The following is a 17,281-nucleotide window of genomic DNA, read 5'->3' on the forward strand; positions in this document are numbered from 1 at the left end:
CTGGGATTTTCCTACCTGTCTGCGGGAGTCACAAGGTCTACTTGTAGTTTTTGGACTTTGTCTGCCAAACAAGTTTCATACCACTTTATAAAAACTTGAAACAGGCAAAATCGGTGCAGCTGGAAACTTTGAAAATGAATAATCATGACGATAAAATATGTTTAAAAACAGAGCCGAACGGTTAAGAAGCGTTGTAAAACCTGAGGAACTTGGAACAAATTGGCTCACTCATTTCAGCATTTAGATTAAAATAAGTTAATAACTTGTGTGGAAGCCCATTCCCGCCAGTAAAATTTTAGTCTTAAATAAAAAGAAATACACATACTAAGTCAAAACTTTTTATCTCATAATTTTGAATTTTGGTCATATTTTTGACCTAGTAAATCAAAATTTTCACTTAAAAAGTGCATTTTCATCTTTCTATTTTTTTTTATGGTGATGCCTTAAAAAGAAGCAACATCTATTTGCAACCCTTGGTCACTTGTTGCATTATGTCTACCATGCCATGTGGGAAATTATTCAGTAATTATAATTATTCACAATTTGAGGAAAGTGGATAAATATAATTTTTGGTGAGCCCATAGATTAATCCTACGTTTTACAGTTACAGACAACACAACATAACAGACTGACAACCAAAAATGTCTTTTAGGTTAGGTCTTGAGTCTGTCCTTTTATTTTGTTTTTGTAGGAGTAACATGCTTGCTGAGTCAGCTGGCAGCTGACTTGGGCTAAAATTTCTGCTGCATTGCATATTTCTTTTATGAGTCAGACATGTGTAATGTCAGTAATGATTTGGGAGTAAACAAAGAAGTCTGTCGTCCCAGTTCGTTATTTCTTACAATTTCAGACAATGAAGACATTGTAGATTCCCTTTTTACGGACCCAAACCATGGTTTAATAATCATTACTGAAAATTAATTTCATTTTAAACATTTATTTAAACTCCATTAAGGTTGCCCTCAATGATGTTGAGTTTTTGGTGAAATGTCAGTAAGAATGTAAACCTTGTCTTTATTATTTCAGTTTATTTACTGTCACAGTTCCCCTTTTTTTCTCTCAGTGCCAAAATTAAAAGTATTTTGATGTTAAACACGGTTATCACTGAACAGTCATTCAAAACAAAAGCAGGTTTCATTTCTGTTTTTGACCAACACAAATATCTTGAAGTTTCTTGCTCACAAAAAATTCCGACCTCTTACTGTGTGATAAATTTGGTGGAGATAACTTGTAAAAATGTTTATGGGAAGAACATTAAAAAACATTGTTTGCTTAGTTTTACAGTCTGGCGTGCTTAACTTTAGCTTGCGTCATTACGTAACGTGACGTTGCACGCCCAAGAGGACGTGAGCGGCAGGTTTATAAAGATGAAGACGTTGGCGGCGCAAGCAGTGAGGAAGTGTATTCGGCGGATGTTTTAGGAACTTACACGTCTTTTTAATCGTTTGAACCGTAAGTACTTGTCTTTTTTTATGTTTTTAAATATTGTACGTACATTTGTTAGTATTTGACAGGTAGGGTGAAGTGTGTTTTTGGCTGTTTTGGCAGTTAAGTAGCTTTATTTAACCAGTTAAGTTAATGACTTAATGACAAAATGACACGTTTAAGTAAAGTTTCGTTTTTTCAAGAGACAGATACTATAAATATAACAGTCCTGACAACTGATACAGTGCAGTTAAACCACAGTGTAACGTTAACTTTACATACGTTTACTTGTTAAGACTGCTCAACGGGCAGAACACAGACTTTTAAAGCTTTCCAGTGCAGCTAAATGTGCTTTGTTATTCCCATTACTCTTCACCAGAGGGCGACACACTATGACAGGAAATATAAGTGCCGTTATTGACTTAAGATGAACAGGAAACAAAGACAAAAATATCGAGGAGATCAAATAATAACTTGTATGAAACGTGTTTATTTCACAAATATTAGGGTGTGCATTGAATCAAGGCAGTACAACATGAAAACAATCTAGTGAACACATCAGTTAGACCTGTGGAAGATAAATTAATCGACTGGATTAATTAAGTAATCAACAGAAATTAAACTGGGGACTATTTTGATAATTGAGTAATTGTATAATTAATTTGTATAAGCCAAAAAATAAAATTCGCTTGTTCTAGCTGTTCAAATTTTAGGATTTGCTTTTCTTATTATAAATCATTGTAAGACGCGACCTTTTTGGTTTAGGGGAAAGTTCCTTACAATTTATAGAACAAACGATTAATAGATTAATCAATAATGCAAGTTGGCGTTAGTTGCAGTCAGATATAATCAATATAAGTCATAAAGTTAATAATGATTAGAGGGAACACTAACACAAGAATGAATCAATTTTATCTTAATAAGATGTGAACATACCATAACCAACAATAAATTTGTGTAAGTGATTAATCTATATGTTTTGATGAATCTAACTACTAAATCTAGAAAAGTCTGAAAAGGTCTACAGGAAATTAAAAATACACCTCGATTTAGTTTCCCAGAACTATATTATATTAAGTTTACAATAACAAACAATCTGCCGATCCTCATATCAGAGAAGCAAATTCCCTGTGGGCTGACTAATCGATTTTGATAGATAGTGATTAATTGTTTCAGTGCTAAATAGTAGACCGCATGAAGGTTTTACCAGGTAAAAGTCCCATGAGAGTCTTATGGCTTGCTTCAAAAAATAAAATCTTAATTCTAACTTTTTATTGAGATATATATATATATATATATATATATATATATATATATATATATATATATCTCAAAGAAACTGACAGTTAATGATTGCAAATGATTACAAGAGACCACGTTCTTAATTAACAACTTATTTTTATCAACAGTAAACCAACATGGAAAACGGTCACGTGGAAATCTACGACCCCATCTGCAGCGGCGCAAACAATGACCCTGCATGTACCTCAGAGACAGAGGACATGGTCGGCACGGTGGAGTTCAGAATTATGATGGCCTATGCAACGAGGAGACGGCCAAAAAAAGACGTTGCATTATCGACACAGGACAGTCCAATAACACTAAACGGTGGCACAGATACAAATGAAGCACGTTTACCTGAAAAAGGGGGTGAGGAGGAGGAGGAGGAGAAGAAGAAGAAGAAGAAGAAGAAGAAGAAGGTGATGAAGGGATGGAAAAAACGTCTGCCAAGCATTTTGAGCTGTATCAAACCTCAGACTGTAGACGAAAAACCTCCCCAGACTGCTGTGAACGCACCTATTGATGATGATGACGACAACAGATTATTTGTACCAAGTGAGTATTTAGACACAGATAACCCCAGTTCATTCAGATCACCAGTATGGTAAAAACATTATAATCATTCAGAAACATTATTTTGTCTATAAAAATGGTCTTTACAATTTCACACAAACAGAAGTTTGGTTTTGTCCAAAACTCAAAGATATTCAGTTAACTATCATTTTATGAAGCATAAAATCATCACGAGAGAAGCAAAATATCTCAAAATTCGATTACAAATATGAATAAATTTTCTGTTGCTTGCTTAATTGTTGCAGCTCTAATATGAAGACTGTCGTGTGTTTGTGGGCCTTTATTGATCCCCATATCTGACTTTATTTTACAGATAATCAGCAGAAAAAATTAAAATAATCATTAGTTACAGCCCTACAAATATTTGTGTGAATGAAATCAGAAATAAAGTAGAGCAACCCTAGCAGCCATGAACACTGTGCACTATAAGTGTTCAGTATCAATGCTGATGTATGATAAATATACTTTTATGCATGTATATTGTACGTACTGTATGTATTTAAGTAATTATTTTATATACATGAACACAAAACGGTAATGATAAACTCCTGTGACTGTTACTATTAAGTGCAGGACTCTGGAGGTTGAGAAGACTAAAGAGGATATTTAATTTAAGATTTGTGGCCCATTTTTGGCATAAAACTGTGTAATTTAAAAGATCCAATATAAAGACAACCTCGTGACAAATTGCAACAACCTGTTACTTTTAAAATGATTTTGTCTTTGTTTCCTTCAGTAGCTTCCTGCTTGAATATTTCCAGTCTTTCCAGTTCAGTCTGTTATGACTGAAGCAGCCAGAAGAAAGTCTTACTTATGTTTTAGAGCTGCAGCGATTTCATCAGCAACCATTTAAAGAAATCATTTGTCATTTCTTAAGAAAACCAGACGTGTGGGGAAAATTATAGCGTGCATTTTTTCACTGTTTTGTAAATGATTAATTTAATTGAGGAAACGATATGCAGTTTAATCAATAATCTATTCTATAGAGTTTTTTTACCAAAAGTCCCTCTTTCATCAGTCTCTTCTGTGATCTCCCAGAACGTCACTAAAAACTGCGTAGTCATGTTTTCGTAGCTTAGCCAATATGCAAATCTATCTCTAGGTTTTTTTTTTTTTATTGTGTCATTGAGGACGTGAAGCCACAGTGCTCTTCCTGTTTGTTTATTCCACCAGCAGACTGAGTCAGGTCTGCAGGTGCTGCTTTCACTTTGACATAACAGATTTGTCAGCATGTGAATTATTTTTCAAGATAATTTTCAAGACGTTTTTCAACTTGTGCTCATTATTGCTTTCAGATAAAGAAGTAGTAAAAACAGAAGAAAAGGATCAGTTTGAAGAGGTAGCAAGCAGACTGACGGAGATTGCTGATGAAGTCCCGTTCATCCGTCCAGAGATAGAGAGTGACCATGAAGGTGAGTTTTGGGTTCGAATTCAACTGCGAGTTCCACTGTAACACATTTTTCAATGTGTCACTGAGATGTATTGGGCTTTATGCAACAATAAACCTCCTCTCCTAGACCTCTTACTTTTCTCTTTGAGACCTGATCGTGTTAGTGTTTCCGGTGTGATTCAGAAAAATCTCTTAACCGCACAAACTCTTTTTTTGTTTTTTTTTTTTTTTTTTTCAACCTGATTAATACCTCCGAACTGCAAGATAAGGCCACCTGTTCTGCTCTGTTTGTGGGCAGGTTTTATCCACAGAAATGTCACACGAGTAAAAAAGAAGAATTTCCCACTGCAGTGTCAGTTGTAATATTAGGGGACTCAAAATAAGAAAGCAAGTAACACCATGCTAAAGCAAAGCGTTTACAATCACGATGGCATCGTCTATCGGCCCAACCATACTTATGGTACATTGTTTTTAAACCTATACTCCCTGTGGTTTTCTTGTATTTTGGATGTGGATTGATAATTCTGTGTTTTCTAGTTCCAGAGTCACAAGCTGATGTGGAGAAGGTGATCGGCCTGCTGCTGAGGGACGCTGGAGACAAACTGAACCAGGAGGTAAGAAACGACTTTTCCTCTGACGTGGAGACCTGCCTAAATATCTAACTTCCTTGTTTAACTTTTTGGATCATGTTTTGAGGAAATTCTTTGAGTTCATGGCAAATATCTGGATGTCTTTTCACTGCGGATTAAACATTTGAGAAAAGCACGTATCAGCTACTGGATTTTTAAGACCTTTTGAATAGTGGATTTAATTCAAAATTTGGCCACATTTCTGCTCTAAAACGTTTTGTGTGTGAAAGGGACATCAAGCTCATTTAAAATTATAGTTTAGTTCCAGTCTGCGATGGACTGGCAGCCTGTCCAGGTGTACCCCGCCTTTTGCCCAATGTCAGCTGGGATAGGCTCCAGCCCCCCGTGACCCTGAACGCAGGATTATGTCCCCAGTGTTAATTAAATCTGTTTTTGTTTGTTATCAGTGACAAAACACTAAACAGAAAATGTTTCTTGTCTCCACCAGGAGCTCAACAAGTCCCTTAGAGCCAGTGAGATTTTTTGGAACTACAGTTTCTATAAGATGGTAATAAGAACCCTTCTCGAGAGGATGGGACTCCTGAACCCTCACCCCGAGAGTCTGGGGCCACAAGCATCACCCAAAACCCAGATTGCCGTGACCTGTGAGGTGAGGAAAATATTATGGTGTTATAAAACGTGTGTGTGTGTGTGGTCTTTAAATACACAGAGAAACAAAATACGTAATTTATTTTGGTATGAAACAAGTTTCATTTCTAGAACAATAACTCCCACAAACTGCCACAAAGATTAAAGGTTTGTTCAGACTGTATTCAAAGCAGTGGCGGAAGAAGTACTTGAATCATTTACTTAAGTAAAAGTACCAGTACCACAATGTAAAAGTCCTGCATCCAAAATCCTACTAAAGTAAAAGTACAGGAGTTTTATCAGATAAACAGAAATAAAAAGGGCTGCATCCGAATATTCGTTCGTTGGGTAGGTATTCGGTTTTCAAATTTTGGATTTGAATATTCTTTTCTTTTTTTTTTTTTTCACACGTCTGGCTTCTTCTTACAAGAGTGATCAAAACGCTCCTGTTCACATCAAAGAGAAAACCACAGCTGTGTGGTAACACTTTAAACTGACTTATCAAATATATAGTTTTGCCTGAGTAGATCTCAAACGGTTATTATAAAACAATGTGAGGTTTAATGTTTTATTTTTTTATAATTCAGTTGTATTTTATAAGCTTATTATCTGTTTGGCATTTTTTTATAAAATAATTTGAATAGTAACTGTTACTTATTTTTAACTGTTAATCAAATGTGGTGGATTAAAAGTACAATATTTCTCTGTATCAAGTAGCATAAAACACAAAGTTTGAGTAAAGCCCTTGACTAAATAAACATACACCACTGATGCAAAGTGAGATTCAGTGCAGAGACACGAGTAGATGAGAACAGACCAGAACTGTGGGAGCTCTTGTAACTAACTGTCCTCTCCTAGTCAGCAGCATTATTCCGGATACTCCACGAGTAAATATTCAATGCAACAGTGAAGGCAGTCCCTGGTACCTGACACACCTACCTACGGATGTTCAGGTTTTCAAGTCATGCAAATATTAGGCAGGATCCAACTTGTAGTCTGCCGCGTCGCTCTTTTATAATCCCCTGATCAGACAAAATGAGCATCTTTTTAAAAGAACATCCTGCAGTCTGATTCCAGCTAAAGTGAATAATTTTCCTTTTTACAGTGTCTCGTGTGGCTGAACATGTTTCTGTTTCCCGGCAGGTCACCAGTCGTCTCTCAGCGGTGGACACGCTGCCCGTGAACCGAATGCTTGGCCATGGAGCTAGATATCTGCAGGAGAATTATTCATCCTGGGTACAGCAGCAGGGCGGATATGTACGTAAAAAATAAATAAATAAATAAAACACAGCTCGTTTATATCTTCTTGAAATGTTTTGTTTGAAGAGCCTTTTAGTAAATGAATCTTAATGTCTTTTTTTTACAGGAGGAAGCCTTTTACAGTGAAGATGAGGACGACAGCCAGTGAACAGAAGTTTTTACAGCTCAACAGCGCCCCCTGAAGGGGAAACCTGACACTGTCCCCATCATGGACTCCTAACTACGTGAACCGTTCCTGCAGTTTGACTTGAAGAGGAGAGCTTTAGGATCCCTCCATTGTCGTAGCATCTCGTCTTAGAAGTCATTATTATTATTAGTGTTTTGGGTGCTCTTGTTAACACAGATCTTAATGTTTTATTTTGATTATAAAACCCAGATCGGTGAGCATTACCATATCTTGCAGCTGCATGCATTAGAAAAATACTAAATCAGGTCTTCTGTACTGCAGATTTTGTGCCATTTATAACGTTTTTTTTTTATTTTTATGCAGTTAATGTTGTTTTGTAAATATTATAACTTTTAGTTTTCTTGTTTTCTCAGGGAGATGTTGGGTAGATGTAGACATTTTTTAAATCTGCAGTATTTGTGCTGTATTTTTGGTAGACAATTTTCACATGACATTTTTAAGCACTTGCACTTTTTCACGAAAATGAACAATATTTAGCTTGAGCGTTTCTGAGGGATACGTCTTTAATTGTTGCTGGTGGTGTTTTATGCATCTGTTTAAAAAAAAAACAAAAAAAAAAACACCTTTTCTAACCATGCTAACTTTGCCAAAGAAATCTTGTGTACCATATGAATTTCTTCATTTTGCTACACATTAATGAGTGTGTGACTAAAAAATAAGATGTATTTAATGTCTCACATGAGTTCACGTCATGTGGTCCTTGCTCCAGTGATGTATTGTTTTATATTTTGTCACTGCAGCAGAGAGAAATAAAGAAAAGTGGTCAAGTGAACAATGAATCAGTGTATCACAATATAAACAGAATTTCATTGACCGATAAGTATTACATTATTCTTAGGTACAAGGTTATGGGTAAATTTTGGCCAAGTATGTTGGGAAACAAATATAAGATTGTCCCACGATATAACTGATTGTTAAAATTGCCTCTCTGTGTAGGGTGCATGTTATAAAATGACATTAAAGGCAATTTACTTTATTATAATGTACGCATGCCTTATTTTCTTTTAACTAAGGAGACTTGATTTTGTTGAAGTGGAAAACAGCACCTCAGGGTGGTCAAAGAAGGGACAGGCAATTGCAGCTGTTTAAATCTCCATTAAAATATCAACTTTATAGGCTAGTATTTGTAGTAGTGTTTGACTTTCTAATTGCTTTGCTTCTCCGATAGACAAGTTGTTATATGAATTTTTTTTATAAATTCAGCATATAAATAAGGAACTAATTTCCACTTTAAGATTTGGTTTACAGTTCAGAGGAATTAATGTCATCCATAATTTTGCACAGGAAGAAAAAAAACAACCCAAATATAAGTTGTATTTTTTATTATGTGTATGCTTGTAATGAATTCGATTTATGCCGAATTAAATAGAACAATATCTTTAATTCATCGAGTTATTTAAATCGAGTGTGAAAGTGATTACGACCCCTGTCAATGACATGATCTTTAAATTGGCGTTTATTTTAACGGAGTTTGGCCTGAAAGACTTCCTGGAAGGTATCGGGTCAGCCTGCTGTTTGTCTCCCAGTGAAATGTGATCCAACCGGTCCACCTGCACACTTTGGATTGCCTCGAACTGTTTACCGACAACGAACACGCGCACCAAAAGGACACGTCTCACCTGTCTTTCACTGTTTCATACACCTCTACCGATCTGTAACGCAGCGGAGTGTGAGGAGTGTGCGTGATGTTTAACGTCGCGCATCAGGGTCGGAAATACGTCCCTACGCGCTCCTCGGTCACAGATGACTGTCCAGTAACCGCGCGGTGTGTTCAGATCAACAAACCCTCCTGTACACTGAAGGAAGCCCCAGAGGCGACCTGGCCACCGAGTGCCAAGATGCGGATCTCAAAGGGCAACAAGGGCGCGGTGGTGAGAGTCCGGCGGAATGCGTCTCCTCAACCGGCCAGCCTGGAGGAGCTGGAGGCGTCTTGGAGCGACAGAGGGCAGTCGGAGGTGAAGCCACCGGAGAGTTTACCGAGCCCCGAAGCCGCCGGGAACGGGATTGAAGGAGGTCCACCACGGAACAGGAAGAAAGGGTTCAGACCCCCCGATGTGAGAACCATCTTCTCCCCAGGAGAGAAGGACCCCAGGGTGAAAGATGAGTCCGGGGAGGGACACACGTTCGAGCCCGGAGGCAATAACACATGGTGTGACGTGTGCTGCCAATACATCTTCTATCATGGTCTCACCTGTGCAGGTGAGTCTGCAGATGATGAGTAGGGAAGGGGGGGGGGGGCTCCCAAGATGAGGAGCCTCTTGAGAGGAAGTTTCAAACTAATTTGGGTGTCAAACGTTGTCAGGACACTTTAAATTTAACGATTTTAATACCAGATATAAACAAAGATTCAGTGTTTACCTTTATATTCCTCTTTAGACCCCCCTACAGAAAGCCAGTGCAATATTAATATTTTCTACAATAAATCTGTAATCAATAAGCATATAAAACTTTTTACCATTAACCATAAAATTGACCCTCTGCTGAGCCTAACCTCAGCAGAGGGCGTTGGAATAGAGGACAAAGAAGTAAAAAAAATGAAGAAGAGTTACACACTGTAAACACATATTACACATGTTGGGTTTTTATGAATTTTTATGACTACAAAAGTACATTTTAGTGATTTTTTTCTAGACTTTTGTTGGTGGCAACACTGGTTTCAGCTTCCTAAATGTAAAATTAGCTGTTTATTTCTGATTCATATCACTGTAAACGTAAAATCTTTGGGTTTTGGGACTGATGGTCAAACCAAACAAGCAACATTATAACATGAAGTCATCTGGCTTTGCTGCACGCTCCCGTTTGGACTCACTGACCTCATGGGCTTTTAGGGAAACTCATTTGAATGATTATCATGGTGGCATCAACTTTTGTAGATAACATTTTCTGCAATGCAGTCTGGACCACCTTGTTTGAATGACGTAAACAAGCAGGGTTCAGAAACGCAGCCCAGCAGCTGGAATGCAGTCGGTATGTAGACGGGCCAGTTGGGTCTAAAGTAAACCTCCCAGTGTCCACTTCTTTTTCCTTGTGTGTTGACCTCCTGACATGGTCTTATAGGAAATGAGACTCTGAAGGTTTTAAATATTCAAACGACTGCTTTTTTTTAAAACCTTCATTCACTTTTAAAAGGTTTATAAAAAAAAATTGTAATCATCTTTATCTTCTACTTCCTCCTTTTCTTTACTTGTTTGTCCTTTAAATGTGATTTTAAAGGCATTACACTGCGGCCATTTCAACATAAGATGTCCAAGATTCAACTTTAAAGAGAGGCAGAGAAGAAAAACACAATCGTCCTTACAAAAATGAACAGTTGAGTTCAAAACCAGCACAACACACCCTTCCTCAGCGCAGTAAACTCAGGTGTTTTGCTGCTACACCCTGAGTTTATTGTGGTGTGACTGTGAGCTGAAGAGGGCTAATGTTATTGCTAGCTAGCTTCAGTTAGCAACCGTTAGACATCACAGCTTTAATTGACATTACTGCCACAGACTGTTGACTTTATGACTTTTAATGACTTTTAATACATAAAAACAAAGGGCTCCAGCAAGACATTGTGATGGTCGCTGTGTCAATGTCTTTAAAGCAACTGAATCAAGACAATATTAGATAGATAGATGCAGCATAACTACATTCTACATTTCCCTTCATTTGTGAATTCCTGCCTGAGTGCAGTGTTATTTATCTGCCGTTGTTTTGTATTTATATTTAAAATGTATTGTTAATTTTATCATTGTTAAGATGTTCAAGTGAGTCCCCCTTAGAGAGAACAACCTTGTAAACTGAACTGAACACTGTTTAAATGGCAGGAAAGGGTTGGTTTGAGCTCAAGACCTTTTGGTTCAAGATCACAATCAGAATTATTATTAGCTTTCACTAATGCACTTGCTAATGAATAACAGAAAAAACACGGGATGAAAATTTGGGCTTCAGCTGTTACAAAATAAGACATTTAAATTAAGAACAGACCCAAAAAGGTCATTACAAAGTCACTTGCTCGTTTGCAACCAGGCAATAACACAATAACACAATAACACAAATAAACTAACCGATCAAAGTAGTTCCACCACAGAGGTGCTGTTTTTGTGAATGGAGTCTGGTGGCTGTTAACAGATCAGTATAGCACCTGTTTCTGGTTAGTTACACAAAAGGGCTCTGGAGAGATCATTTCCTTTTTAATGTTGTCAGACACTTATAATAACAATCTGAGCCTGTCAGTGGAAAAAAACAAACGCTTAGTGGATGTACTTAGATGGGGCGCAATTGCCCATAAAGATTGTGTTGCAGGACAGTTGTGCTCGCTCAATTCTGACAAAAACACAAAAAAAAATGTTATCCCCATTAGTCATATAGACACAAAAAGATGGGAAATAGGGTCCAGGTTGAAAGATTTTTCAGTTACCCTTTATGAAAATATGAAATAATAACTCAAGATCGACTCTGACACAGACGCAAACCATCTTCTTTCTCTGCACTCGTTCATTTAGCCTTTTAACTTTTAAGTTTACAGACGATAAGCCTGAACAATGAGCTTTGTGTTTCCCATCAGTAGTGCTGATGGAGTTTAAGTGAGTGTGCATATTAAGTGCATGGGCTGATGTTTCTGCTCATTTAAAATGCATTTCCGCTGTTGATTGCCACTCAGAAAGCCCATTACTCAATCTGAATGTCAGCAACCTTCACAAAAGGACAAAAATAACTTTAGATTAAAAAACGGACTTCTCAAGGGGAAACATCTCATCAGTGAGTCCACAGACGACTGCTGATCACTTGTTCACTTATTAACACACAGTCACTTATAAGTCAGTTGAGCAGCAGCAGCTTGGCTCAGTTATTTCGTTTAAAAATTAATTTCTCAAGCAGGTTCCTCTGATGCAGGATTTTAAATGCTAAACTGACCTTAATGTTATTGTTTTGGTTGAGTTAAAGGTAAACAGTCGATTCAGGCTTTGTAGTAGACCAGAGAGATAAAATCTGAATTTTAGTCTTTGGAGTCTGGTGTCAATATATTAACTGTTTCTGGTTAAACGAGAATCATGCTGACGTATTGATCGGCTCAGTACACTTTGTTAGCAGGTGCATGGCTGATCTCATATACTAAGTTCCCATGTTTAATCATCAATATACAGTACGGAGTTGTGTTGGATGAAAACACAATCAAATCTAGTTATTATATAACTCCCATGTTATGTTTTGTTGTTGTTTTGATAATTTTAGTGGAGGGAGAAAACCCAGATGTTCATCACTGTAAATTAGTTGCCACCAGGGTTCGGTGTGTGTTTTCACATTTCGGCGTCTTAAAGTGGGTCAGATGAGACTCGATAAAGACACTCGCTCTCTCTTGCTGTCGGTCGCCCCTTTGTCTCTTTGTCTCATTTCCTACAAGGTCAAGTAACAGAAACCTGCCACAGAGATCAGGCAGTCTTTGTCTGATCGGGTTTAGTCTTGCACCAGATACACTTAATTAGTTGTGGGGAGGTAGAGAACATTTAACTATCTCTAATTGCTCCCTGGTGCTGTAACTACAGCTCGATTTCCATGTTGTTCTTTTGACATAATAGTTTCTTCTTGGATGGATGTGTTAAGTTCAAATGTAGATGGACTTTGACATTTGTTAGGGGTATTAGTAAACGTTAAGTAATTAAGGTGATTTAAATAAGTTTTAAGAAATTATCTGAATAATTAGGTTGAAAAAATATAGAATTTAATAATGAAAAGTGAAAAGTTCTTATTGTTCTTATAGTTTTTGAATAAACTAATGACTGAATTATTTTTTGAAGAAAAATATGACAAGTTTTGTAGACATGGTATCTATGGTGATATATCGATTACAGATCAATGCACCACCCTGATGAAGGCAAGATAGATGAAAACATTTGCCTACAAGCAGCCTACATGACTCAAGTTCTGTACTTAGGTACAATTTCGAGGTACTTTACTTGATTATTTTTATTTTATTATTTTACTACTTTATACTTCTGCTCCTCTGCATTTTGGAGGCAAATGTTGGACATTTTCCTGCAACACATTTAATTAAAATAGTATATTTAGTCACTTTGCACATTTACCTTCTGAATTCAAAATGTAAATCAACTAATTGATGTATTATTATAAGCTAAGCTACCCAGCAGTATATGAAGACAATAAATTAGCTCCTCCTTTACCAGCTTCAGCATTAATTACACACTTTTTATGATAATAATAATAATCCAGTAATATTATTTATAGTATTCTTAACTGGGCCATTCTGCATAATGAGTACTTTTACTTTTGGTTCTTTAAGTGTATTTTGATGCTAGTACTTTAACTGAAAGTTGTAAGATTTCAGTACTAGTTTATTTGACGACATCTTTAGTTACTGGTGGTAACAGAAAATACGGTTTGATAGTGCAGGTCACAGAATTCTGGGGGCAACAAAACAAACTCTTTTCGTTTCAGTGAAGAAGTCAGGCAGTAATTGGCCTTTTTTCCATTATTCTGGGAGAAACCGTGATCTGATTTTATTCTGCTCACTGCTCAAGTCTGTGAACAGCAGGGCAGAGTAAAAGGAGTTGGAGTCGTGCAGCTCACTGCTGCTGCTCCTTCTTGTTCCATTACTCCCTGCAACATTTCAAACAGATCCGCTGTCAAAAGATAATTGAAAATGACCGTCGTCTTGTTTTGTAGACGCATTTATGATTTATGATAGCGGTCAGTGGTAATCTCACTGATAAACACATTGCATTTTTATTTTATCATAAAGTCAACTCATGATTCACCGGTTAAATGTGTTTAATTTGAAGCTGCAGCTGTATGAAATGTTCAGTTAGGGTTAGCAGTTATTTAATACAGCATTTTTTTCTGAAAATGTCACAGACACCCAGTAAGTGCAAATATATAAATATTGCAATCAAGCGGGAAGCTTCCAGTCAGAAACCTGATGCGACCGCAGAAGTCCCTTAAATTTGCATTCTATTGAACAGCCAGCAGGGGGCGACTCCTCTGGTTACAAAAAGAAGTCCGGCTCCATTAGAAATAATGGCAAAATGACCCTACTTCTCACCCGAATAATTCCCTCAGTAAACACTTTCCTGATGAGTTTATGGTCTCAGTCGCTAGTTTCAAGTCTTCTTCAACACAGCATGATGTTCATTTAGTAAATTATGGTCCCATTTAGAGGAAAATAGACCATAAAGCAGAGTGTGCTTCAGGGCGGGATTATCTGTGATTGACAAATTGTTACCATGGCGACCTGACAATCAGGCTAGAGTGACTCGTACCCACGGCACTGTGTAAATTTAACCAGCGCAGGTGAAAAAGCTTATTAGGAGTCGGCTGTTCACTTTCTCTGGCGAGTACATTTAGTTTTAAGCCTGTTCGCTAGACAAAATTATCAGCCCTGTTAAACCAACGGGTGACGTCACGATGTCCACTTCTTTTATACCGTCTCTGATTGCAATACTTTCATCAGTGGGCTATAGGCTCAGACATCATTGTGTTCCATTTCAATATTTTTATTATTTTAAATTGCATATTCAAGTGTACTATTAGAAATCAAAGTGCTCCTATAGATCAAAAATATACATTCCCCCACCGAACCACCCCCACCCCACAAGGCAAAAAACACAAACGCGATCACCATTACACACAAAGACCATTGTGTTACCTCATACGCCGATATATAGTTACTTTACAGACATTTATTTAAAAATACAGATTGTTGTTACTTTAAGTTGGATTTGGATGCAGGACTTTTTCTTGTACCAGTGTATTTTTGCACTGTAGTATTGTCACTTTTACTTAAGTAAAAGATCTGAGTACTTCTTCCACCACTGAAATCCAAATTAAAACCCAAATTAATAATCATCCAAACGATTAAAAAACAAACAAACATAAAAAAGCAGAAAGGGTTTGAAGTATTGATCAGGTTTACGTTTCATAAGGAGAGCAGGTCATATGAAAAACAAAAGCACTGGCCAAACAAACCAGCATATAAGCAGAGAAAGGTAGTGGAGGTAGAGTTTCACACGCTTATTACTTTATTACGGAGCATGGAGGCTCATTTTGAACCGCTGTGCAAAATACTGAAGCTGCCTACAGTCTGCCTTCCTCCTGTGTGTGTCATCAGCTGCCACTGATGAGTGTAACTTGTCTTTTGTAGAGCCAAACTGTCACAGCGACTGAACAAACAAGGGACACACACACACACTTAACATTCAAACACAAATGGGGGTCAGTGTGTGTGCGAGGAGGAACCAGTACAGACTCGACCAGAGACAGAGACACATCATGGGCAGCAGTGAGGGATGATTTTGTCCAAAGTTTGGATGTACATCAAGTTATCTTTTAAGATTTAAATCAACATCTGGATTCTGTGGGAGAACACACTTGTGAGAGTGTGTACGTGTGTGTGTGTGTGTGGCTGATAGAGAGTGTGTGTGTGTGTGTGTGTGAGCACAATGGGTTTTGCCAAAAACATTGGCAAAACTTTCAGGAGAGTGTCTGGGTTTTTTTATCGCTTTCCAAAAGTGATGCGCCGCTCCGGACGACTGGAAGTCCGTCTGCTGTGGAGGAACTCTGGTGAGTCTTGAGTGTTTCCAGCTTCAAATGTAGATTTTGTGCACTTTTCACTTCCTGTAAGTGGAAACTTCTTGAGCGTCTTCACCTGGAGACAAACCTGTTTACTGTAAGCCGAGTAGAACTTGTGTTCCCTGGCAGCAGGAATATCATGTGTATCATACAAAATATTCAAACAATAAGCTAAACAGGTTTTAACTGACCTGCTCGTTTCATTAAACTTCATGAAAATGCAGAAAAACTGAAAACAAATCCTACAGTTGTATTCAGGGTCTCCGGTAGCCACATGCATTGTGTCTGCCATTGCCATGTGTGTGTGTGTGTGTGTATGGTAATATAATAACTCTTGTCTTTATTCTGACAAGCTCAATTTTGATTACATGATAAAACACCGGAGAATGTGTCCAAACATGTAGAAAGAAAGAATAAAGGAAAGAAAGAACGGTATAAAGAAAGAGAATAGAACAGATGGCTGCTGAATTTAGCAAACACCTGTCCTCACACACACACACACACACACACACACACCTGTCCTTTTCTTAACTACTGTACAACTATTTGCAGCAAATTATCTTTACTGTAAAAAACAGCTTTTCTTTACACATTTCAAACTGTGTGATGATTTTTATTGTAGAGTTGGTTCCTAGAGTTCATCAGAGGGCTGACACATAGAGACAAACAACCATTCACACTCACATTCACACATAACGACAATTTAAAGTCATCAGTTAACCTTAGCATGTCTTTGGATGTTTGGAGAAAGCCGGGGAGAACCCACGCAGACTCAGGGAGAACATGCAAACTCCTCACAGAAGGTCCTGGGACGACCGAGGTTCGAACCCAGGACCTTCTTGCTTACCTACCTAGTATTATTCTTTAATACAGTACATTCATTTTTTCCGTCTATAAAATGCATAAAAGCTCTAAAGAGACACCCACAACAACAACCATATGATATTTTCCATGACAACACTGATCATCACAGCTTCAACCAGGGTAAAGTGTTTTCAAACCTGTAGTGCACCCGGGTGCTGTGGTCCGAATCAGTGGATGAGTTGGTAAAAAAAAGTTTTCCCTATTTTTAATGGATTTTTAACACAGACAATCACACAAACATTAACTTAACTCCAATTCACAAATAAGAGAAAAACAAAACAAACAAACAAATAATGTCAACATATTATACAGTCTCTTGTTAGTTGCCGTAGTAATATTCTTACAGTACACTGGGTCCATTTCCATATCATTGAACATTGATATCTTTTTAGCATGATTCCAAATCTTTTACCATGTCCCACCGTCAATAATAGTTGACAATTCATTTTCCCATACCCCTTTAACCTTCTGTGTGTTAGCAGGCAATAGGTTCTGCATTAACATCAACAGACTAAGAGA

The 17,281-nt window shown here is 37.4% G+C and overlaps 2 protein-coding genes across 2 annotated transcripts in view; both read left to right on the top strand.

The window, feature by feature from the left end:
- The first annotated feature begins 1,327 nt into the window (after positions 1 to 1,327).
- On the top strand, positions 1,328 to 8,309 carry LOC119918083 (apoptosis facilitator Bcl-2-like protein 14). The gene is made up of 7 exons (XM_038738613.1): positions 1,328 to 1,452; positions 2,835 to 3,261; positions 4,575 to 4,691; positions 5,207 to 5,283; positions 5,747 to 5,908; positions 7,030 to 7,143; positions 7,253 to 8,309. The coding sequence occupies exons 2-7, from the start codon at positions 2,844 to 2,846 to the stop codon at positions 7,292 to 7,294; spliced, it is 930 nt and encodes a 309-aa protein (XP_038594541.1). The 5' UTR covers positions 1,328 to 1,452; positions 2,835 to 2,843; the 3' UTR covers positions 7,295 to 8,309.
- A 676-nt stretch (positions 8,310 to 8,985) lies between these two features.
- rassf3 (Ras association domain family member 3) overlaps positions 8,986 to 17,281 on the top strand; it is an 82,767-nt gene continuing 74,471 nt past the window's right edge. The window contains exon 1 of the mRNA XM_038738577.1: positions 8,986 to 9,532. Within this exon, the coding sequence (XP_038594505.1) occupies positions 9,019 to 9,532 (514 nt within the window). The 5' untranslated portion in view covers positions 8,986 to 9,018. The remainder of the gene's footprint in view (positions 9,533 to 17,281) is intronic.

This window comes from Micropterus salmoides, unplaced genomic scaffold, assembly GCF_014851395.1.
Source record: "Micropterus salmoides isolate LMB-PRFRI ecotype aquatic unplaced genomic scaffold, ASM1485139v1 Ms_hic_scaffold_23, whole genome shotgun sequence".
Taxonomy (NCBI): Eukaryota; Metazoa; Chordata; class Actinopteri; order Centrarchiformes; family Centrarchidae; genus Micropterus; species Micropterus salmoides.

Coding starts and splice junctions, on each gene's coding strand:
- LOC119918083 (XM_038738613.1), top strand. CDS start 2,844: ATGGAAAACGGTCACGTGGAAATCTACGACCCCATCTGCAGCGGCGCA. Junction 4,692..5,206: donor GATAGAGAGTGACCATGAAG/GTGAGTTTTGGG, acceptor TGTGTTTTCTAG/TTCCAGAGTCACAAGCTGAT. Junction 7,144..7,252: donor TACAGCAGCAGGGCGGATAT/GTACGTAAAAAA, acceptor TTTTTTTTACAG/GAGGAAGCCTTTTACAGTGA.